The sequence below is a fragment of the Aulonocara sp. 'chitande type north' Nkhata Bay genome, linkage group LG16 (assembly GCF_057382095.1).
Source record: "Aulonocara sp. 'chitande type north' Nkhata Bay isolate Kocher_YH1m ecotype deep benthic linkage group LG16, A_spYH_male_GT1.1, whole genome shotgun sequence".
NCBI classification, from domain to species: Eukaryota; Metazoa; Chordata; class Actinopteri; order Cichliformes; family Cichlidae; genus Aulonocara; species Aulonocara sp. 'chitande type north' Nkhata Bay.
Window position 1 is genome coordinate 40,151,554 of NC_141359.1, and position 25,357 is coordinate 40,176,910.

The following is a 25,357-nucleotide window of genomic DNA, read 5'->3' on the forward strand; positions in this document are numbered from 1 at the left end:
GTTGGAAAGCATTAAATTTGGTGTGCAAAGCTGAGTCACCTCAGTTTTGCGATGCGATCCAATAACGTCCGTATTTTACTGCCTGTGTTATTTTTGTATTCTGTAGGTGAGCAGACCCTGTGAGCCTGCGCGTGGGCTGCAGCAGAGGTACAAAAGGGGAAGCAAACACTTGTTCCTAAACAATGCCCAGTGTGTCTGCAGGCACTGCTCGTGGCATCACACAGAAGTATTTTTAATATTTAAAAGGTGGGCTGCCCGACCGAGATGGGAGGTATGGAAATGTTTACTGCGCTCCGACTTTGCTTCCCTTGCCATTTCCCTCCTCTGTGTCCTTGCCCTGCGTGCAGATCTCATTAACATCGGGCTAATTTCTCGCACTGCTTGTTGACCTTTAATTATACTGGTGAGCCTGCTGGCTCTTCACTGTGGTACCCAGTGCAAGTGATAAACAACAGTGCCAAAGGTAGGTGATAGACAGGGAACAAGTGTGCTGAGAAAAGCCACTGTTCAGGTATAAAATGTGCTCATTAAGGCCAGTATAGACCTTCTTTTCCCATTTTATTATCTTCTTCTCCTTCTTGCAGCGTCCTGTTAGTCAGTGTAAACAATTAGAGAATATGGCTCATCCAAGCTAACTGTGGTGTCCTCCTTCAGTCTGCAGCTCTGTTTAAATCCATATTTATCATGTATCCTATTTTGTTCTAAAAACCTGGGACAATGTTTAAAAGACTTCACAGAATCACGGTCCCTGAAACACGAGTGCAACTCAAATATTAGGTTATGTAATATCCTGTGTACTGAGTGGACTTTCTAAGTGGGCAGCCCAAGAAGCAAAGCTGGAGCCGTCTCCACACTGTAAAAAACAGCATGTGCTTTAGAGCACATGAAGGCTGTGTTATTCCAGGTCAAATAAAATAAGATGCATTAAGACAAACATGACAAAGTGCAATGAGAAGCCCAAAGCTCTGCGCCTCCAACAGCCTGCGTGTGCACAGGCCTGCAGCAGAACCACCCTCGTGTTCTGGACGCTTTCATGACTCGGTGTGTTAGTGGATGCTCAGGCAGCGTTCTAACACACTTAAAAAGCTAAAATAACAACGTTTTCTTTCCATTTGGTGTTAAATCTCTTGGAATGGCTTCTTTGCTTCTGCCTTTATTTTGAAGTAAAGCCTGACGCAAACAGAAGGTCCGGGCAAAATGTTTCAATGCATCGGGCTGCGCTCGAGTCAGGTGCAGCTAGGCAACCGGCATGGCTATGCTAATCACCACGGGCCCACGCTAGTATACAGTTTCATGGAAAATTACGCAACAAGTCTGTTGAACAGTTTCTTATGCATATTTTCACAGCAGCTTTGAATCATCTGCATCGGTGTGGTTGGTGATGCAGCTGGAGCCCCAACCGTGGCTTTAATAAAACATTCAGCTTATGCTAATGAAAAACTGCTTCCCTCTCGGTTCCAGGTCACTGTTGTATAATGAGGTCGGTGAAGATGGCGGCATGAATTTAATTGCAGAATTGCTGTAAAAGGGTCAGCTGTACTCCGGAGTAACGGACACGTGTTCTTAAGAGTGCCTGTTGATGATCCCAGCGTAGAAGCCTTTGGACGTGCAGAGCCCGGTGTGCTGAATGTGATCATCTGCCAAACTGTGGTGTGCTAATGTTTCGTGCAGTTTGGCTACAATAACTGTGACATTTGGGAAACTGTCACAATGTTGAGCCTCCTATGGAGAGATTAGTTTGTCGTGACCTGACTGAGACTGTAAATCTGGCGGCGCCCGCGTCTAAGCAAACACGACCCATCAGTGGACCACGAGTGGAGCTTTGCAGGAGTGTACTTTCTGCAAGGGACGAGTTTATGTGGTGCATCAGCACTTAGAAAGCCAGTGATTCATCAGGTGTACACGATGATTGGGCCCACTGTGACTGATGTACACGGGCTGTGTGACAGGCTGCTGCAATCTGCTCCACACTTTAGATCAGACCCTGCATCATTAGACGACTCCTCCACCCTCGGGGCCGACGGCCATCCGGTCTGAACCTGCTCTTAGGCTGCTGTTGTTTATTTTTAACACCTTCTGAATATAACCCGACCCTGTGAATCACCACAGAGACAAAGAAGCTCGCAGACACTCCCACTGATACTTCTGCTGCTCTTCTCCAACTGAAGCAAGATCATAAAACTTTTAATATGACAGGACAGAGTCAGAGTCCTGTTAGAACGAACGATCTGCATCTACTTTTTATGTTTATTCAAAGTAAATGGACGCCCTGCATTAGTGTTGTCTGTCAGGCTGTGACAGACTAAGTGTTACAATTCACACAGAATCTGTAATTACGTGGTTGCTAATCCTGCATGAGGCCATTTCTCTGTCACTTCTGAGGTCAGCAACTCGAAATTATACTGCTGGGATCGCAGTTTAAGTCTTCACTTGACAGGACGTTTATGTGTTTTTCTCCCTTCGTCTCGTTTGTCACGCGATGAGTAAAAGAAGAAAGGAAAACTTTATCCAACAAAGGTCAAAAATTCATTCTCATTTTGTCTTTAAGATAGTCATGCTGTCTTGGGGAGATAAGGAAAAATGAATTATCAAGGCTTTTATGTTTGTCTTAAAGCAGCAGTTCTCGTTCAGCCAATCGTAGTTCAAATGTTCTGAGAGGAAAGTGAAATGTAACACCAAAGCCAGCAGGGGGCGACCTCTGTCTGCATCTGTCGATCACCACAAACATCTTCCCAGTTATCTCACGTTCTGCTTCTATTTCAGTAATATTTTGGCCACCTAAAAAAAATCTGTCTCAGAGTGAAGATGGACTAAAAGAAACACAAAGACTGGCTCTGCACTTCTGTACTAAAATTAGCATCTCAGCTGTGATGTCATTCAGCGGTTTGTAGGGTCCCATTACGAGGCATCGAGATGAGCATTTTATCATTCCTGGTGTTTTGGAATCAGATTTAATGAGGGAGGGGGACTAAGATCAGCCAATGAGCATGCCCTGGATTATATCCCTGACTCAGTCCAAAATTCCAAAGTGGACTTGCTTGGATGTCTCCAAATGAGCGACTGAACGCATAAATGGCTTAGGAAGTATCGCCCCCTGGTGGCCATTAGGGTCAATGCACGTTTAAGGCACTTTAGCTTGCCATTATCATTCTCCTGTATTATCTAGAGCTAATACGGTATTTTCCGCACTATAAGGCGCACTTAAAATCCTTTAATTTTCTCAAATTATGAATTCTGATCGTGCTCACTGACCTTGAACCGATTTTATGTGCTACACGGCGCTCACAAATCTGTCAAAAATGTTTTAGTGCGACTGTGGTAAGCTACGAAGCCGCACCGCGTGATGGATTGTTGGAGCATTACAGCTACTGTAGTCAGGAGCCTCACGGAGTAATCTGGGTCCTAAACTCCGTCATTTTCAGGTCCCAAAGTCAAACAAACACTGCAGCATCACTGAGAGTTACAAACTGTCTAAATTCTTTCATCTTTAATAAAATTATCAGCGTTGCTGCTTTACCAGGTGTAACAATTAAGTTTAACATCCATGCAAACAGAATTTATTAAATTTAACAGACTTAGAAGTTAGCAGGAAGTTAGCTCGCTAGTTAGCTAAACATGATATAGCATGTTCTGACTGAGAGATTTCTGAAAGAATTCAAACGTACAGCTCTGCTATCACTTCCAACATAAATGAAGACAGAAAACTAAACAGCAGTGACGTTTGTAGGGTTACTGAAGTTGGGCTAGCTGCTATATAATGATGTGCTACGTGATCGCTAGCGACACAGCTATGTTAGCATAATATAAACACAGAAGAATGAGGAGAGTAAAGTTTGACTTATCTGACGGTTTTGTTTCGCCTAATGCGCCTTATGGTCCGAAAAATACAGTCGATGAAATTGTGTATTTGTAGTTGGTATGAGGGATGAACAGGGGGGGCTGTAAATTTAAAACACAGGGCTGTATATCCTCCCCACGAGGGGGGGCTGTCTGATTGTTGGTGACTCTCTCTGTATTACTGTAGGATCTTTACATTACAACATAGAGCATCTCGAGGTGACTGTTGTTGTGATTTGGTGCTACATAAATAAAACTGAACCGTTTCCCTATTCTAACTCAGATTAGCAGACAACGATATAAAAACAGCTGTAAAACCACAAACGCACACACATGACCACACAGAAGCGTATTACAGCCAGACTCAAAAACAAAAGCATATGTTTGCATTCATGTTTCTAAACTGATCACTGGGAATACGGAGCCTCTGTGGGTTCATCGCATTTTAAATGGTGCAAATCAAAGTGAGGGTGTGAATAAGAGCGAGCGCAAATGGAAAGACAATAAATGTCATGTCTGTTAATGAAAATGTCAACTCGTGCGGTGCTCTTGTATTATTGTCCTCCTTGAACTGTGCTCCTTCTGATGATAAGAGTTATTAGAGGTAAAAATAAAAACGTCCTGGTGGTTTCAGTTTGAGGAAATTGCAAACATCTACAAACTTATAACCCGTGTTTGTAGATGTGTGCATTCCCTTTGCTCATAGCTCATAAAAACTCGATAAGTGTAGCAACGCTACATGAAGTTTAATATGCGCTGTCATTTTCATCTCAGAAAACATCCAGAAGTTATTTATGAGACGAGAAAAACAGAAAGGCAAATAGAGTTATAATCATAAATCTGTGGCATGATGAGGAAAACCATCAGATCCTTCTGCTGTTTCGGTGCAGAGCACAAAATGCAAGAAAGAAAGAAAGAAAGACAGAAAGGAAGAAAGAAAGACAGAAAGGAAGAAACGAAGGAAGAAAGACAGAAAGAAAGAAAGGAAGAAAGAAAGACAGAAAGGAAGAAACGAAGGAAGAAAGACAGAAAGGCACAGGAGAAGTAAAAACTGGTTAAATCACTGAATCACCAACCTTCAGGCCTGCAACATCGTTGACACAAGCAGCAGAGTCAAGGACACAATGCAAGGACTCGTTCTTGCATTCAGAAGAAGCAGAACCTGCAGTCTGAATGTTGTAAGCTGATGCTAATGCAAGCTGCACGAGTGCGATTGGCATGCTGTAATGCAACAGTGGTGTCCTGGTACGTGACTGTCAGCTCCTGCAGATGCAGTCTGGTTATTTTACCGTGCAGCTGTATAAGTGTGCGTTTGTTTTTTCTTACTGTGTGTTGCTCTGTTTACCCTGCAGCATCTTCTCTGCAGAACCACACCCCGATTTTGGATTTCATGCTGCTAACTTGCATTAGCATGTGCTTGCCTTGTGTTGACCATGTGTCAGGCCTTTCTCCACTTACCCTGGGGTGAGAGGATGGCATGCACTTGCTGGGAGGGGGGTTTGTTATAGAGGGTTAGGGATGGGAGTTGGGAGGACAAGCACACACCTTCAGTGTGGGACACAGGCAAAGAGATCTCCATGCAAGCAGCGGACTGGGCCTTGCGGAAGGGCGGTCGGCCAGGGCCTCTGCGGGTAAGCCGTGGCCCCTCGGGACCCATCGGAATGCGAGGCTTCCCCGCCGAGCAGGGCTGGGAGGTGGGGCTAGTGCAATGTCCATTGACATGATCTGTAACAACGGCAAAGCATTAGCAAACAACAGAAAGAGGGATGTAATTCAACTTTAAACATATTCTGATTTACTGCTGCATTATCCATCTTCACAAGTCATTTAGTTTGATGGGAAGTGAAATAAAAATCAGGGCAGGGAACCTCAAATTAGGGACGAGATTTTCCAAGGAGATAACTGCTTTTCCCTGCCGGGAGACGCTTTGTCTACTAGACTGCAAAAAGGCAGGCTGACACTAGATGACCGATGAAGATGAATATTTCTGCAGCGTAAGAGGAGCAAGCTGATGCTGAAAATTTGATTGCCAACTAGGAAGATGATAGTGAGGGAAAAAGGGAGAGTGAGTGACAGAGGCTGGAGAGTGGTTTGAAGTAAGTATGTGCAAGGAGGGGATGCCGGGGCAGAGGAGGAAGATGCAGAGTAAAACTGTGAGTGCAGCTTCATCGAGTCTGTGACGTGACATAAAACAGGCTCGTTTCATCTCCACTTTGTTGCTTTTATCTCAGTGAACTGTGGGGAAACCTTGTTTTTAGCAGAAAGCTTTATGACATCCAAAGCTGCAGGTGAAGAACGAAAACAAGCTCTGCTCTTTATTCTGTCAAATTAGCACTCGCTTATATTGGCTGGGCTACAAATTCATCTACGGACAGAGCTGATACCAACACACTCGGTGATTTCTTTACCCCTCGGGGACGAGTCCGTGCACTGTGCTGGAGCCAGACCCTGTTAATGACACAAAGGAAAGAAAGGCTGGGCTGACCTTCTCTCGTTCTGTGTTCAGCCATACTTGTGAGCGGGCACGAGAGGCGGCCGGATCGATCCCAATATGCCGGCACTGGTACCGATCCACACTAGTGCGTGGCCCGTTTTTCACTATGGAAATGAAACAATACCCTCGAACCTCTCGTGGTGTTGACTCGTGTGCATTTTATTGAAAGCCGGCACACTTTTAAACCACAGAGGAGCTCTAGAGACGCCACAGTTACACTCCAGCTCTCCAACGTACACAAAGGGCCGATTAAATAATGAAGGCGGAGCTCACAGGTGGGCATCACAGCGATAATAAACATCAGTATATGGACACACTGACCCTGTATTTATTTACATATCACTACGCTCTCATCCTCACTGAGTACATGAGCCCCCTTTTTATCAGTGACCCCCCCCAGCAGATTAACAGCAGCTGTGGTCGCTGCCGTGGGAGGACAGAAGCTTTCCATGTGTGTTTTGGTGGAAGGTCTTATACATGGAGACGAGTGGAGCAGATAAACAATATCATGATCATTTGTGCAAACACTCGAACGTTCCCCGCTCGCTCCTCTCCGATCGTTCGTCCCCGGCGCCCAGAGAGCTCTGCCGTGCAGCCAGTCGCTGCAAAAATGATTCAATTTCAAAGTGAAGATGAAAAGCTCCAGGGTGCCACCCAGTCCACGTGCAACACTCACCCAGTTTCACAGCAGGACTGACGAGGCAGCGCGGGGACTGAAAAACTGCAGGTAACACGGAGTTTGACGCCGCCGCGATCGGGCTTCACATTTTGTTCATTTCGTTGCCTCGAAATGTTCTGATGGAAACTGGTTTACAGCTGAGAGCGCGACACTGTGCTGACGTGCACATCCCACTCCACCCCCTCATCACACGCGCACAAACACACATCATCCACACAAAGGCACAAACACAATAGACTCGAGCGTCTTCCTGTCACACAGGTTTCTATTGTTGTGGATTTTAAACCTTCAGCGTTTGCAGCTCTACTGTTTTCTTCAATGTTCGATGACGACACCAAAACTAAATGTGCTGCATTCAAAGTTTGGGTTTCTGTCCTCACCCTTCCTGCTGATGGAGCATTTACCAAACAGCAAGTCAAAAATCAGGAGGCACGTTTGGGGGGGTTAGAGAAGCAGAAGTTCTGGGAGGCGACAGCATGTGTGGCGCTGCAGAGGGAAACCTGAGATCTGCATGTGTGTGCAGCACTTAGATGTATGGGGGGTGGGGGTGGGGGGGGGGTCCAGTCAAAATGGAAGGAAGGCTGTTTAAGAGAGAAATGGGCCAGTTACAATGAGCGAGGTAGCAAGTGATCCAGCACCGCAGAGCAAAGCCTGTCAATGGAGGAAAGGTTGCATAAATCAGAGGATGGTCCAATCATGGTAAAGCGATAGAATGCCTCAAGTTCAAATATGGGCATGAGCTACAAATCACCTTTGTAAACACTTGCAAAATGTAGAAGGAACAAACACAGACGCTTTAAATCAAAACACACTGACGGGCAAAATGGACGAACACGTTAGGCCGACAGTCTCATGGGCTGGTTGAACAGGCGGACAGAGCAACAAGGAAACTGAAAGAGGAAAGTTTGAGTGAAATCCAAAAGTACTAATGCAACACAAAAGCCTAGAAACCATGAGAAAAGCAGAAACTCAAAGGAAATCAAGTGAAAACTGCTGGCTTTCGCCTACCGTACCAAGATCAGTCTTAAGATCTGTTGGCAGACTTAACTTTCTGCCGGGTCCCTTTACTGAAACAAAAGAATAGGAAACAAAGCACCAGTTAATCCCTTCAAAATAAAATAGAACAAAAAAGAAATCATGGAAGAAGAAAACAAAGGAGGTGTAGTCTGCTTCAAACGATGGCAAACCAAAGTGGGGAAAAACTGAAAAGAAACCAAATGAACAAAGAACATGCAAACTGGTGCACTTGCATGTTTGCAGGCATATTTTCAAAAAGCATGCTCCACTGTCATCCCAGGCCGGCACGATCAGTGATACTGAGTCAGCGCAACGGCAGGAAGTCTCGAGTGGACAGAGCGATTACTCAGTGATTAGTCATTTGAAGCAGGTGCTCTCTTTGCATCTCTTAACGTGTAAAGACTCATTCTGATGTTTTTAATCACTCTCCTCCTCAAGTCTGCACCTGGAATAATGAAGTCCGCTCTGTGGGCCTGGGATTTGACGTGGAAGCAACAAATGAACAGGGTGACACCACAAAGTGTCATAAAAAAACTAAGTCAGACACTGAAGGCAACCAAAATAACCACATACACATTTTGCAAGCATTTTGCAGTAAGGAGAGAACTGCAAAGGTCGAACTCGAGGCGTCACGTGTCAGTTTCCCCTCAGGAAGAAGGCGGGATTTAGAAGACACGATCCAGCTGATGACCACGAGGAAAAAAAGCACGAAACACCTGCTTGATGTCATTCAGCATGTTTGCTGCACGGCCGACGCGGCGGCTGAGCGTGTGATGGGAAACACTGGTCTCACCGAATCTCCGGTCATTCATTTGTTTGCATTTCTTCCGTGAACCTCGACTGACTTTTGAATAAGTGCTGCTAATGAGATAACAGATGAGGGCCGAGTGCTTGTGCGCTCTTCATAATAAACCAGAGTCACCAGATGCTGCTGCGACCGCACGAAAGGTGCAGCGTTGGAGATGCAACGACAGGAATTATGTTCTCATAATGAACCTGTAGCTCACAGATGCTTCCTCTGTTTAATGGCTCAGCGGCTGCATTAACACATCATAAAATGTATTTTAATCAAAATAAATCGGTGGGACTGATCTGAGGAGCCGAAGGGTCTCTCACTGTGACATGAATATTAACCAGCATGCACTGCACCCACTGGAATTCAGCACCTTTGGTTTTAACCACAGAGACGGAAAGTGGCGATGTCACGCGTTCACGTGTGTTCTGCATTGTTCTCGTGCACACAGTGTTTTAAAACACACGTGTGACAGTAACTGATGTCGGACCAGCCTCATCGCTGACCTCAGCACTCTGCTCATTACTCCAGGATTCACAGCAGAATGGAGCCTTCTTGTTATCCAGCAGCAGGTGGATCTTTAGAGTTGTTGTTGTGACCCTGCAGGTCGCTGCATTTGCAGCATTTACATATTTATCAGCCTGTTTTTCTCGCCTGCACCGGCTCTCAGCAGGTAACGTCTTATCTGTCCACACGGACGGCGAGCACAGAGACAACACAGATACCTCTGAGAGACATAACTGCAGCGTCCATCGTACTTCCTGTGGCTCGTCAGGCCCGTGCTCATCTGTCTTCTCTAACCATCCTGCTGCTCTTGTCACCGATCAAGGTGACAAGAGCCAGGTTGTGTCCAGGTTACAGTAATGTGCAGAGTGCTGACATCCCAAACGAGGCTAACACAGGACTAAACCTCTGAAAAACTAACTTCTGAACATCCAAAGCAAGCTGAGGGCTTATTCATCAGAGAGGGCTCCATGCAGTTAGTCAGAGACAGCAGTGATGAACGTTAGCCAAGAGCACAGCAAGATAAGACAGCAGCTTTACTGACACGCAGACAGACAGAGACCCCGAGCGCCATCGCCAGGTACGGGAGCATGTTTGGACCCGCCCTCCACACACACACACACACACACACACACACACACACACACAGCATGGAGCACACTGAAGAGCAGCCACAGTCTGGAGTCCTGTAAGCCTGTTTGCACTGCAGGCTTCACACGTGCTGCGAGAGGCTTCGACCGCACTTTTCACACAGTGATGCTGCTGCTTGGTTTTATTAGTTCTCGACTGCAGATGCTTCATGCTGAACTGACCCATGACCCACCACAGGTGACGGAGGAGCCTCCTCCACCTGTGCACCTGCTGCTGTTTAACTACCGTCTACTTGTGCTAGCCAAAGAAATATGATTCGTTGTTATGAATTTACTGTGTCCCCATTGGTCAGTGAGCACGAGGTTTTATTTAAAGGCTGAATATGTTATATTGATACCTGTGCTTCAACATTAGTCAGTAAACGTCTGGCGCCCTGCTGATAGTGTTGCTCACAGTGTGGAAGCAGCGTTAGCGTGCAGGTGCAACATCACACAGCAGCCTAATTATTCCCTCTCCCAAAACAACGACACAAACAAAGAAAGAAAGACAGAAATTCCAAGCAGGTGTCCACGAAGAGGCTGAGATCCATGAAACACCCCTCCTCTTACCATTGTCCAGTAAGTAAAAGACTGGACTGCAGTGGCTGGCTCTCAGACTGGCCACAGGCTCGGGCAGGACGCGGGGGTCATTGTGAAGGGAGGTTGGGTAATGAACTGGAACAGGAGATCCAACAGAACAGACACAGACTTTTCAGGGCAACAGGGGAGAGACAAACACAGTGGGTGAACTGGGGAGAAGAGAAACTTGCAGGTAATAGGAAGGAAACAGTCGTGAGGTTATGAAAACAGAAGGTGTCATAAGAACAGCTGCATCCCACCAGCAGATACTGGGAAGGTCACATAGCCATCACTGCAACACACCACAGCAGCACTGCTACTACGGCTACTACAGCTACTTCTACCACACCACAGGCTCATCCTACAGAGCAGCATTTTCCAGGCTTTTCCAGGTAACTTTATCCTGGAGGCGGTTTACTTCCAACCATGACCTGTTGCCGTAGCAACTCATATTACAGCCCTAACCTGTGCTGCAGCAGGTTACGTTCAACAGCTATGACATCACCACCTGCTAACCAATCAGCTCCTCTGAGGATTGTCCACAGGCCCTGGAGGATGGCTCAAAGCTCTCTGTGAGCAGAAGTCTTTCCATAAATATGGATAATATAATATGGATAATATTCCCTCAGTATTTCCTGTTCTGCAGACTAACCTGCACCATCCTAACACAGCAGTTTAAATCCTGTTCTCATGTCTCATCTTCAGCTGAAAGAATAAGAGTTCAAACGTGCTTACAGCCATTAAATATTCATTGGATAGAATCATGATTCTCCTGTGTCTGACTGATTGAGCTGTAATATTGATAAGTCTGTTAGCTGTCTGTACCCAGCTATGCCTTATTAATAACATGGCAGCAGTCTTTCTGAGTAAAGCTCACACACACACACTCAGCAGCTTTGATGCTAAGCTACTGCACACTCACAGGTCCCATTACTCACTTTGAGGAGGTGCTTTCTTACAGCTGAGTATTGTGTATCTAACCACGTTTGACCCAACGCTCACGCTCTGCAGGACAGAAGGACCAGGAGAGACTGAGTTTTTAACCATCATTCATAAACTGACCTGATCGGATCCTTCGTTCGGTGACACTATTGTCACTCGTGAGTAGGGATGGGTATCGTTTAGGTTTTATCCGATACCGGTGCCAAACCGGTACTTTTGAAACGGTGCCGGTGCTTAAAGAATGGAGAACACAAACTTTGTCCATAAACCTCTCATGTTTAGCTGTTTTCCACTTTTTCTTTGGTCATTTTAGCCTTTTTGGCCAGGGTGAAGGGAGTATCTGCCATCAAACAAGAAGACAGCCACATGTAGCTATGATGATGTTTGCTAGTTCACCTTACATGCATTAATGTAATAACGTGGTTAGCCTACTCAACGTAAATTACACACGAACAACATTAAGCTACTCACGCAGAGAAGAACGGCTGCTGCTGCATCATCATCCTCATCATTTCTGCTACACTGGCAGGGCTAGGGGCCAGGACTCTCCTCTTCGGGTTCTTGGGGGATGTTGCTAACTCCGGGTCGATAACAGGCACCACACCCGCAGTAGATGTGCTCGGTGTGAGGTCTCGCAGCAAGCTCTCAAATACGGCGCATTTTTCGGCTTTAAAAAAAAAACGCTATGCGTCGCCAGGTGTTTCATCGGATTCGAGGTGTTACCTCCTTTGACAGTATCACAGTATCAGCTTAAAGCACTTGTTGCTGCTGAGTTTGCATCTTTTGCTGTGAAGTACAGCCAGACTTTGACCGCTTCGCCTTGGGCATTTTTAATCTGTAGCTCTGCTCTAACTGAACGTACGTACCTGGCCCCGCCTACTATCCTGGGAAACGTAAAATGATTGGCTAGAAGTGTATCACAGCTCAGGAAAAAAAAGCACCGAAATGTGCGCTGCTTTTCGGTCTGGTTACTACCGTTTATGTCAGAACCAGTGCCATCATGGCACCGGACACCGGTACCCATCCCTACTCGTGAGTAACTTTACTGTTTTGTTACCCCGATGCTGACACTGTGGCCAAAGAAGCCTCTGACTGCAGAGACATGACTGACTGGTACCAGTGGGAACAGTGACTTCAGACGTGGCAGCTTTTCACTGCACAACCATGTCATGGTCGTATGTCATTCACTTACGGAGGTCGGCCCCTCGGCGAGGTCAAAGGTCAGAGGTGAATGGCCAGGCAGCTCTGAGCATGGTTTAAGCTCGAAGAAGACAAGCTGGGTCAGCAGGAGACCAGACTGGGTGCTAAGAACAGGAAACTGAGGCTACAACTCAGAGAGACCCATGAAAACTGGGCAACAGAAGATGGAAAATATTACCTGCTCAGAAACATTGAGAGGGTGGAGTTTATTATGACCACAGTGTACCATCCTGTGATGGATGCTTCCAGCAGGATAACACACCGCCTCACAGATCTCAGCCCAGCTGAGCATCTTTGGCATGTTCACATCACGGACGTGCAGCAGCCGTCTGAAGGCTTCCAGCACTTTGTGCAGTCTGAGCCAACCTGGTACCGCAAGGTAAACGGTCTGTATTTGTATAGCGCTTTACTAGTCCCAAAGGACCCCAAAGCGCTTTACACATCCAATCATCCACACATTCACACACACATTCACACACTGGTGATGGCAGCTACATGTAGCCACAGCCACCCTGGAGCGCACTGACAGAGGCGAGGCTGCCGGACACTGCCGCCACCGGGCCCTCTGACCACCACCAGTAGGCAACGGGTGAAGTGTCTTGCCCAAGGACACAACGACCGAGACTGTCCAAGCCGGGGCTCGAACCGGCAACCTTCCGATTTCAAGGCGAACTCCCAACTCTTGAGCCACGATCGCCCCAGTACCTAATGAAGTGGCCATAGGTCCTGTGTTTGTATTAGTGTGCAGAGCAAAGCTGTTGGTTACCACGGTGCTGGAGGTGATGACATCACAGGGGTACGCCACACATTCAGACTATCGCTGGGCGGTGGCATCATAAAAATATCTACAGAAGATTTGAAGGAAATGAAGAAACGCTGCCATTCAGTTTATATGTTTGTAATAAAATAATGTTTCTTTTTGTAGAATGATCTGCAGCTAAATTAACGTTCCTGATAGCGAGCTAATTTTTAATTTTGTGGCGGGTGTAAGGGAGCTGGGAAGCATCTGCCTCACTAAGGTGAAGAACACACTCTTGTTATGCTTTTATTTTGAAGTCCACTAACTGCTCCCACTTTTGAGGTCAGCTTCCTGAAGGCCCGATTCATGGATTGCACACATGATTAACACATGGCTAACGACGTTCACCTGCCTGTTTGTGGTTGTTAACCATCCACTGCTACAGCAGGCTTTGCTACGTGTGTATTATTAGCTAAACACCATGGTTAGGATTTATGAAACTTCCTGGTTTAATGAAAAGGTTTTTAACACTGCTGAATCTTTCATTTTACTTTTAATTTATATTCTGATTTTAAAATAAAAACCACAAAACAAACAAAAACCTCCTGAGTGACCGTGCAGACGCGAGGAGCATTTAAAGGAAAGCATCAGGGATTTAAGCATGTGATGAATTTAACTGTTTCTCTGCAGGTTAATTAGTGCTTACATGGGTTTGTACATTACACAGACATGGCTGTAGAAAACCCTCCAGCAGGGTTTAGCTGAAAAATGTGTATTTAAGCTTCTTTTAAATGTGATCAAACCTCACCTTTCCCCTCAGGTGCTAAATATACCCCGTGGGGTCAGGCTTACACGTTTAGGTACAACCTGCGGTACCAGGTTGGCTCAGCGTGGACAAAGTGCTGGAAGCCTTCACACGGCTGCAGCGTGGGGGTCAGGCGCCGAGCACTCGCGTCTCGTCTTGTTAGTCCCCTTTTTGAGGTCAAGCCAGGCTACAGCGACATGTACTGCTCCCAGAGGAAATCTAACACACGACCCAAACAACACACCTCAGGACATTAAAGAGAAGACAACGGGAAGGATGTGAAGGGAGACAGCTTTGAGGCCGGAGAGGGGCCAATTACTGGGCCTGATGACAAAAGAGAGACGGGAGGAAGGTCAGGAACAAGAGCGGAAAGCTGTGCTGAGAAGTGAGAGAGAAGCTCCTGTTTTTGACACGGGGGGTGAATCAGGACGATGGCCGGCTGCCTTAATAAGCTGTCCACAGTCTGTTTATGGCATTGAACAGATACAGCACAACAGGTGTGCCGGGGACAGGCGGACAGCCTCTAATGGCCACGGAGCAGGCTGAAGATGATATTCAGCCGGAGAAAACAAAGCGTGAACTCTGCACCTGTCGGCACAGCGCGGCGAGCTTTGTCTGCGGGCGCAACTTTTAATACATTTCACATCCGCGCTGCATTAATATGAATGAGTCCAAACCTGATTTAACTGACATTTAAAGCCGTCCTGCTCTCAGCCATTGCTAACAGTTCTTACAACTATGAACCTCAGCCCCCCCTCCCCCCAGCGTTTAACCGTTAAAGCGAATCAGACACAATCATGCAGCGTCATGCCGCATCTGTCCACGTGCTTTTCATCCACCGCTCCGTAATTCTTCTCCTTTCCATCTCTTTAATTAACAAGCGACAGGCCTGTAATAGGACAGAATGACCGTGACCTCGTCCACATCACAATGCTGAGAGACTCCCCGCCACAGCAGCACAGAACAGCTCGTCCTGGATCTGTCACGCTGCTGTTATCCTCTCCTTGGGAGGCTCAAGGGCAAGGCTGCAGAGTCCACGTGAGAACAAACCGACAGTGTGTCCTGTGTGTGTTTACACAACAATCACAGGAAAACCATCGACGAGCAGACTGTGGACAGCTGAGCTAAATTACTGATGCATCCACAAAATGCATTTGGTGGGATTTTACGTTCGTGTTCGGTCTCCTGTGGACACGGATCTGTGCTTTAAGTTACACAAGTGGATTTTTAATAAAGCTGTCACTAAACAACGGCTGGCGTATCGTTTTTAGCATTTGGCTCCATCTACCTGTTTATGTTTCCCCGTCAGGCCCACGTGGATCCGGCCTGACACCAGACTACATACATATACTGAAGGATCAACGACAGGACAAGAGGAACGGTCTGTGCATTGCTGGTTGGAAGGCAGGGATCAGTTTTCCTGTGAATGACTTTGGTGAAGAATCAGAAAGCTTTGAGCTTCGAGGAAAAGACAAAGACATCAAACTGAGTATTTGCATGAATCGTTCGTGTGCACAATCAATGAAAAATGAACCCCAGCAATGAGATCTCACACAAAGATCGACTGTGGCTGCAGTTTTTCTGCCACACAGAGAAACAAACATGAATTAAACAACTACTGAAATGTTGTTTTGCAGGTTTAATCGAGTCTTTGCTGATTCTGAAGATTAAAAACACAGTTCCATTATCCTCCTTTCTTTAAAAGCCACCAAAGCACAATCAGCCGTCGAGGCAAACTGAGGGATGATACGATGACACAAAGTGCTTCGGCGTCTGTTTCCTCTCCAGGTTTTATGCAGTAAGATTACCTGATGTGGTACCTGAGCTCCTATAGTTCTCTGTTTCCTATCCTCTGTTTTTATTTTCCCGTCTGTTACATGAGCGTAGGAAACACTGAATATGATTTGGTTGTTTTTTAACCTGAGGCCTTACAAACCCGACAGAGCCCCGAGGACGCGGCGTGCCAGCCTGGCAGGGACTTAAGCACAGATCTACACACTCGTTTGCTCAGGTGGCGTTTCCTCTGAGACACACAAACACCTGCTGGGAAATGTTCTCATCTCTTCTTCATCCATTACACGTTTCTGCCTCATTGTCTTCAGCTGCACTGATCTCATCCAGAGACCAGCTTTCAGATGTGCTTCTGTCACATTTCCAAAGTGTGATGCTGAAACTCGAGGCCAGTGACATCATGATGAGCATGAATGCAAACATGAATACGTTTAGGTTTTATCACACTATCATCTTGTAGGAAGCATGTGTGCTGAATCGAGCAGTCACATGATGAAGGCAGTTTTCACAGGACTTTTCTCTCAGCAGCTGCTGGGATCATTTTCACGTTAGCCCCATCAGGACCTACGCTGGTCGACTCGCCACGACTCGATTCGCATCGACTGGTTTTCCCATTACAGTCGAGTACCACCCGATGTGCGAGGTCGTCCGAGTGTTGCTAGACATAATTAGCGTGCGACACGGAGGCTAAAACGACGGTGGTCGTGGAGGTAACGACACTCCTGCTGCCTGGTCTGTGACCCTTCGTCAGACTCGGGGACGCCGTTGTTTTTTTGTAGCCATTTCCCTCGTTGCCGGGTTTTTTTTTTAAGGTGGGAGTTTTGATTAAACGCTGTCATGACTCATCGAGTGACGTCACATTTTACTACCTGCTCGGATGGCTTGAAACCCCGGCCTGTCGCGGTCCGTGGGAGCAGCTGTGGGGATTGTGTTTTGGATGGTTCACCGGCTCTCTCTTGGGCGGAGCCGCCCGCCTCGCACCTGAGCCTCGTTCGATCACAATGAACTATCGAAGCCAGCGCGACCTGCTACTCATCGCCAGTTGGTTCAGTCACCTACTGTGGCAGCCACGCCCCGTCTGCGCTCCACTCTTCCTTCAAGCCTTGACTCTGTTTCGTTGGGCTCAGGTCTCCGAGCCATCCTCCTCTGGATTCATTGCTCACCTCCTCCAGCGCTGGCTTTTGCATTAAGGAATCATCAACCAGTCGCTTCGCCTGCCTGTCCTCCTGCTATCCCTGACGTTCGTGAAGTACTCGAGGAACCATTCCTCCCCTCGCACTCACCCTCTCTGGCCTCTCCCACAGAAACACCCCCACCGCCCAAAACTCTCCCACCTGGCCCTGCATGTAAGCCGACTGCACCCCTGTCCTGATTCACCTGCTCCCTTACCTGTTCACTAATCGTTCCTCCCTCTGGTACAGACTCCCACGGCTTTGATCGCAGCTTCTCAGAACAGCCTCCCTCATGAGCTTCTGTTTTTGACCGACCCCTCTGTAAATAAATCTTGTCTATAGTTCTCAGTGAGTGCGCCGAGTCTGCTTTTCGGTCCCGCCTTCGTGCGAATCCCAGTTGATGACAGCTGAGCAGGTACTATGACCAAGTGAACAAACCTTAAACACCGTGGCGAGTCGATCCGAGTAGGTGCTAACGGTGTTGACGACCCAGTTTCAGTCAAGCTTTAGTGGTTGGACGGGCAGTTCATAATCCACTCAGTGACTGCAGGTGATCCTCACCTCCACCACGGGGCTGACAGTTGGTTTGATGCTTGGTCTTCTCCAAATGTGTTGTTCACATGCAGCTTTGCAAACCTAAGTTGTGCTGCCACGTCCTTTCTCCTGCAGCCCTTCCATCATTTACCCTGCTGACCTGTAGAGTCTGACGTGTTGTGCTAAAACCTCGGCTTCGACAGGTGCTGACGATCAGCTAACCAGGTGCAGTGATTGGCTGACCTTATCACAGGAGTCCAGGTGAAAACTTTCTTCTCGAGTATTTGCTACAAGTAATGATAACATGCCAGCCAATTTACAACTCAAAGAAAAAAGAATGCAGTGTCAATGACACAAAATGAGAATCTAAACCACTCTGATGTTACTGCTGCTCATTAACATGCAGGCTCCATCTCCACTGCAGTCGGCCGTATCAGTGTTCGTGAAAGACAAACATGTCAAAGGAAACGACCGAGCCGATGGAGCGTGCAGCGCTCCTTCTTCTTCACCTCTGGGAAACACGGTCACCACACGACTTCAGACTAAAGGACCAACCAGCTGAGACAAACCCAGTATACTCCACTGAAGGAGTGCCAGCACTTCTCTGAAACAACAGTGAACAGAGTGCCGCTCTCACCACGTGACCACGCTCTGGTGACGAGGTGACCACAGGCTGTAACTCAAGTTTAAACACAAAGCATCCCACCCACAAAGACTCAAGACATTTGCATTCAGGGAATGAAGGATTGGAGGCTGCAGGTGCGTGTCTGTGTGTGAGAGTGCGAGCAGGTTACCTGAAGTGGGCGACTTGTTCCTCTCCATGTCAATCGACTGCTGGTTGTCAGTGAGTTCAGTAAGGCCTGCAGCAGCCGACAGGAAGAAGAAGCAGCACACGCAGGGTGTCAGATTATTTGAAGCCGGTCATGCAGATTAAGCAGACGTCTGATTGGTAGAAGTCAGCCACGCTAAGCCCAAAGAAAGAGTGCAGCTAGCAACAATGCTTCATCATTACATCATTCCTCCCGAGGTCAGCCTCGAATATTTGCTCTTTGCTTTTTTATCAGGACTCAAAGTGCCTTGATGGGCAGAGTGGCTGATTACTGATGCGACCTGCACTACAATCAGATTTAACATCTTTTACCAGCTCGCATTAAAATTCAAAAAGCATGTAGTGCAAATCTCATGATGAAGTGGAATAAATATCGAACATACAAACAGCACACACACAAATTCAGTCACATGCAGCAAGCACGAGCCGACATGGAGTCGTCTGTAAAAACTGCCACAAACACTGAGATTTCTAACTCGGCCCTCAAAGCCCGACTGCAGACGTGGGCTGTTTGAAGCAGCGTTCATTAAGGACTCATTAACAGCCTCGCAGACTCGTCACAGCTCAAAACATTTGGACTTTTTAAATTATTTGTCTTCAGTCAAAGGTTCTGCCAAACATTGGTGATGCCGGTAGTTTATGCTGACGTTACAAATGGCTGAAGACACTGAGAGGTGCCGTCGTTAAACTTTCCTCTGTAACCGTCAACAAAAAGCACACAGTTAGCTTCAATAACCCCACTGGCTTTAGTTAAAATATACATCGCATGGATAATGCATTATTTATAACTGCGCTTGCTCTGCTGTCTCAAAGAAGTGTCTCTTCTTCTGCAAAGGACAGACTGCTGGACATGACTGTAACAGACAAAGCTCTGCAGGTGACGTCTCGCTTCATCCCAGTCATGTCTTTGGTTTGTCCTGGGCTTCGAGTCTGTGTCAGTTCTTGTGGCAATCATCTGTACCAAACATCATGTCCTACTATATCCATCAAAACACCAACCCACACCCCCACACACATACACCGACTCCCCCGGCCTTTGGGAAGGCCCGACTTACTCTGATAGGATGTACGGATCCTTTTCTTTGAATCTGAATAAAAGTTAGACAGGCCGCGCATGCAAAACTCTGTCAGGCAGGCCCGCATGCCCACACCAGCAGCCACAGAGTCACCAAAGTAGGAGGGGGAGGAAGGAGTGGTGGAAATGAGGAGTGGGGTTTAAAGCGAGGAGAGGTCAAAGAACGGAAGAGCATAAGTGGGGTGGAGGCAAAGGAAGAATGGCAGTAATGAGAAAAGAGGGGACGTTAGTGAGAGGAATGCATGAGGATAGAGGGAAGGGTGGATGAGGAGGGTGGGGGTGGGGAGAGAGAGGAGGCGGGGGGGGGAGAGAAGAACACACAGGCTTAGAGAGGAAAAGAAAGTGAGAGCAAGCAGCAAGTGAGATCGTGTCAGGGAAGGGCACAAGAAATACCCGCGACTCCAGCAAACCCAGAACTGCTGGTGTCACTGGGGTCAGCAGGGAACATGTCATTACCAGCAGCATGGAAACCGAGCTCGGTTGTCATTTAATCATCTGCATTGTGACATCATTCTGAGAAGTAAATGCCCGCATTTGATGGCTGAAAGCTTTCACACTCATACACATGTGTGTGACGACAACAGCTAAAGATGTGGTGGAAGGCACAGGAAGTGTTCAGACTGGGCAGCCGGCACTGGCCTTTTGGCTGTGCTCTCCAAGTCTGCTGTTGAGCCTTGTGTGAACCGGAGCACAGTAAGTGCCTCAGATCAGCGCAGCACCACCCGCGGCACAGAAAAGGGCATGTTTGCCCGCTTCTATTTTCCCTTCTGTCTCCACATTGATTTTAAAGCGCTCACACAGAAGGTGCAGGGTGCAACAGCATGTGAAAAAATCACCAGAGTATTTTCAGCTCACCTGTGGGAATTACGCAATGAAACGAGCACTTGCTGCAAGTTCTTCTGAAATATTTACCACCGAGTTGGTGCCTGGTCCAAAAAAGAGTCGGCCTCTATTTTACACAGTGATTCCTAAACGGTGGGTCTGAATATCAAGCGCGTTAAATATAATTAAGATGCTTCAGAGGCCGTCAGCGGACGAGATCAGAGAAAAGGAGGAGGGATCAGAAACACCTGTGTGGCTCTTACAGGTCTAAAAACAACAGACTGAGAAATCAAATGACAACATGCATATGATGCCCATGTGGAATGACACGCAACCTGTTAACATGCACTTCATGTCACAGTGCAGCTCTATGACAGGCAGAGATGGGCAGGTGTGTGCTTGTGTGTGACAGACAGAGAGGAAGGACAGAAGATCCAGGCCGTCGTCGTGTTACAGATAGTCTGATGTTACTGTGTCTGCTCTCGTTTCCGCACTCTGACGGTTTTGTCCGAACTTCATCTTCATCAACGTGAATGCTAACGATGTGCTAACTGCGAGGCTAATGTCACATTTTTTGTTTCCAGTCAGCTGAGAGGAGTTTAAACACCACCACTTATTCTCACTAGTTTTTAATGCTGTGCCTAAAGCGTCAGTTTATTAAAGATGTTTTTATTTCAGCTGGTTTGTATTTTCAGTCCATTAAGCTCTCGAGGTCACTGCAGAACCATCCCGTTCAAAGTGGGACGTTATTACATTACACACTAAACACCTGCATTACAAACAAAGGCTCGATACGTCAAATCCCTGAAATCATTTCAGAAAATCCACTTTAATACATTTTGTTTCCAAGAGTTTTCACATTAAAAGTTTTGGAAGTTAAACTTTGTTTCTAAAATAATAAGAATGCAGTTTGTAAAGAAACACATTGGAAAACAACAGCAGGCAGAGGCGTGTTTTTAAATTAAAATAGATATTTATATATTCAATTAATATATATTATATAATAATAAAAGTACTTTGTAATTATAATGTAACTGAATGTAAAATATTATGAAAACTAAGAGTCAGGGCTGAGTAGTGCATACTACCTTACATATGCTCTACTTCCCATCACTGTTAACAGCACCTGAACAGTAATGATTGATTAACAGTAATGATTGATTAACAGTAATGATTGATTAACAGTAATGATTGATTAAATATTGAAGGAATATATTGAAACTGTCATATTTGTCACGCACTAGATCAGAAGAGACAGAAAGAGAAGAAGACAGAGGAGCAGAGAAAAGATCAGATTCAGTGTCTGGATGTCGTGATTATGTTGCACACTGAGTATCAGGTGTGTGTGTGTGTGTGTGTGTGTGTGTGTGTTACCTGAGGTGGACTGCCTGTTCCTGCGGGGGGAACGGGTAAGGCGCTGGTAGGGGTCGGTGCTTCCGTACAGATCCAGTGTTGACATACATAATATGACAGTTTTTTGCAAGTAGTCCACCACCGCCAGGCCGTAACAATTCCCGAATGCCAGGCTGGACACGAACACAACGTCAGGAGGGAAGAAACAAGCACATACGCACACACACACACACACACACACACACAGACATTAGAGTTGTGCCAACTAACATGAAAAACGCTGTCAAATTAAGCATGAATTAAACAGTCTGCTTTTATTCCATGTTTCTAATACTTCCCAGAATTCCCACATGACTGATCGTCACCTGCCATGCATCATATGGGCTCAAATTGTGGTCATAAATATTTTGCACTTGTAAATCAGTTTTGTATGTGTAAAAGCAGATTTGCGTGTGGAAAAATACGTGTGAAACTCTGCACTCAGGTTTCAAGTTACAAGTACGAATTTTGACCCTATTTTTCTTCCTTTCATCTGATTGGCCAATGTCACGTCAATCACAAATTTAACTATCCAATCAGAGAACAGGTGGGTTTGGCTGTCGGGGGGGTGCTTTATGGAGCTTCAGGTCCTGAGGGAATAAATGCCCTTTTACATGCCAGCCCAGCGTTTTCCTTCATCACTGTGAAGGAAAACAGTCTGTGGTGGTCTGAGTTTGGTGATCTTTGTGTCACAGGTTTACGTGGAATACATTTGAAAACTAACCTTCCCGACACTGCATATGCTACAATATTGTGAGCACACCACACTTTCACTGACCTGAGCTACAAGGAGTAAAAATGTCCAATGGGAGCACAGCCGGCCCGTGGAAACCATTTGGAACAATCACTGTTAAAAAGCCTCATTAACTTATAAACATCTGGCCTGGACAACACATTCCCAGCAGCTGCAGCTGGACGATACGTTTCTGGGAACCACACGTGGATCGGGCTTTAAGCTTGAACCCAGAGGAGACAGAGCTGAGTCCTTATTGTGACATCAGCAGGAAAGCAGGCCGCTGTGCTGAGCACGTCTCTCTGACATCCTGATGTTATTCTGCTCTCACCAATAATCTCAGGAATGTTTTTATATTAGTGTCTGTGTGTGTGCATGTTCTGCTCAGTATGTGAGAAAGGCATCAAAAAGCCAGATAATCAATTGCTGCAATTTCACTTAAGATATGAAAAGCTTCAGAGCAGAGATTCAAATGGTGCGACTGCCTCGACCCGCAGAGAGCTTTTCTGAAAACTCCTCTGTTATTGGTTTCTGCCCATAAAGCTTCTATTCACAGCAAAGCCAGACAAGTGGTCTCAAACCCTGCGAGCTCAGGAAGTCATGCAGCTCCCGTTCGACTTGTTAGTCCACATCCAGTAAGTTACTTTAAAATAACAAAAGCAGGTAGAAGAAGACGATGTGCTCGTGTTCGTTGCCGCTCGTCACTGCGTGCTCTATCCGCTGTTATGGCTACGGTCACAGGACATATGGTGTTTTTCTCAGCTTGGCTCGCAGGTGTTACATTTGTCAAGAAAGCTCGAGAACACATTTAAATAATTTGGTCACGTTACATTAACTGCTGGCAGTAACAGCAAAATTACAAAGCTCACACATGGCCCATTATCATATTTACATCCTCCCGCCAGCCTCACAGTATGATACAGTACAAATACTGCAAAGACCAACTCAATGCTGCACAAAGCGCATATACACAGACCAAGAGCAACTATAAACACATCTGTGTACAGCCGAGCCCTCTTACTGCCACATGCATGTTCTTCTCCTGCTGCATCACTGTTGCTGTTTATAATCTGGCTCTTTTCAGAAAATGAGAGTCAAATGTCCTCGGTCTGTGCAGGTTTGGTTCCCTGCACACTTCACAGCCATGCTTGTATTGTGCACTGATGCTGTTTTTATTGGTGACGACCAAACATACGGAAATGGATAATACAAGCCTACTGTTTGCTAAATGTTCCTAATTTAGACTCATAGACAGACACAGAGCTGCTCAGGACAGAGGGTTATGCCTCTGAAACTCACAGGCCGTAGGCTGAGTTGATGTCCAGGCTGGTGATCTGCTGTGGAGGTTCACCATCTACCCAGAGGAGCTGGATGACCAACTCTGACTGGTAGCCAGGAGGAACCCGAACCGCCCGGTCCTTCACTCTGAAACAGATGAGCAGCTTTTATCAACAGCTAATGAGGAATGATGTTGGAATGAGGAGTAACGGTCCAATTTACCCTCAAACACCTGGCAGAGCTTAAATACACAACACTGGCATGCACTGTAACGTGCCTCAGCAAGTCATTAGACCATCATACACCACCAGAGTGCTTTTCTTGACTTGACTGTACTTGAAGTCTACTGTGCTGCAGAGACGGAGGACTGTTATCTTACTTGAGGCAGGGGATGCTGTCTTTGATGCCCTCTGGTGTCCTGCTGCCTGGGCTGGCTGGGTGTTGGTGTTGGTGGTGCGGTTGGGGTGAGTGGGAGCCGGGCTCTGAGAAGCTGGGATTGTTTTCATTCTCTGATGGGGAGATGACGTCGTCCGAGTCACACTGCAGACGCACCTCTAGAGACTGAAAGATGAGAGGAGACTCAGGGAACGTATCACATCAAGACTGGGCTTCACCTTCAGTCTCCGTACATCACCTGACCACTTTAAGCACTCACCACTATCTGAGTGTTGGCATCATATTTGCTGAAACGATAGAGGATGATGTGAGCTGAGATGCCGACCACGCAGAACATGCGACTCTGAGGGCACCAGCTGACCATCTGAATAGCAAACGGGTCTTCTTCCACCAGCTCGGCGGCGCGGCCCTCGCCTGGCTTTGGCTTCTCGAACACTTTGGAGGTCTTCATCTTGTACAACATCTGCAGCGTGACTGCACAGAGACATCTCAGTTAAAGCACAGTGCAAAGCGTGAAGTAAACGGCCATGTGCACGTGGTGATATCCCGACAGCTTTATGCAGTTTGCCATGTTACATCTTCATATTCTTCACCTTTTAAATTTCATGCTCTTTGTACAAATGTCTCGTCTCCACTTGGCGAGGCATTTTCACCCCGTACTGCTGCGATTGGCACAGCTGTACAAATGCATTAGACCAGTAATGTGTCTGGCTGAGAGGAGACTGGTTTGCACCACAGCCTTCTGATTTATTTTCCATTTAAAGCAGATGCTGCACCTTTAATAAAGCTGCAGTAGTAGAAACGTGTGCACACAGTAAACCTGGAAGCGTGTGCTGATCAAAGATGGCGGGGATCGTACGAGCCGTGTTGAGCTATTACAAACATACTGAGGTCAAACACTCTGAGTCACGACTAAAATAGTCAAAAGACGACTGTTATTTCCACCTGGACTCATTTCTGTCTGGATCAGTGTGGTGGGACGACCACACAGAACACAGCAGCCTTCAATGGCAGCACATCTGACAATCATCTACTAAAATAAATATGAATATACACCGACCAGCCACAACATCTTCAGCACCTGCCTAATACTGTGCCATTCACCCTGAGCCGTCAG

At 46.7% G+C, this 25,357-nt stretch overlaps 1 protein-coding gene across 15 annotated transcripts in view; it reads right to left on the minus strand.

The window, feature by feature from the left end:
* Positions 1 to 25,357, minus strand: part of stxbp5l (syntaxin binding protein 5L) — a 133,146-nt gene that overhangs the window by 11,367 nt on the left and 96,422 nt on the right. For 2 of the 15 annotated variants that reach the window (XM_086266172.1, XM_086266167.1), the window contains exons 15-23: positions 24,500 to 24,714; positions 24,224 to 24,405; positions 23,866 to 23,991; positions 21,816 to 21,967; positions 19,600 to 19,668; positions 18,510 to 18,575; positions 10,524 to 10,661; positions 8,024 to 8,077; positions 5,383 to 5,562 (exon numbers count right to left, since the gene is read on the minus strand). In XM_086266172.1, coding sequence (XP_086122298.1) covers positions 5,383 to 5,562; positions 8,024 to 8,077; positions 10,524 to 10,661; positions 18,510 to 18,575; positions 19,600 to 19,668; positions 21,816 to 21,967; positions 23,866 to 23,991; positions 24,224 to 24,405; positions 24,500 to 24,714 — 1,182 coding nt within the window. The remainder of the gene's footprint in view (positions 1 to 5,382; positions 5,563 to 8,023; positions 8,078 to 10,523; positions 10,662 to 18,509; positions 18,576 to 19,599; positions 19,669 to 21,815; positions 21,968 to 23,865; positions 23,992 to 24,223; positions 24,406 to 24,499; positions 24,715 to 25,357) is intronic. The other 13 variants (XM_086266177.1, XM_086266174.1, XM_086266179.1 and 10 more) reach the window with 11 other exon arrangements.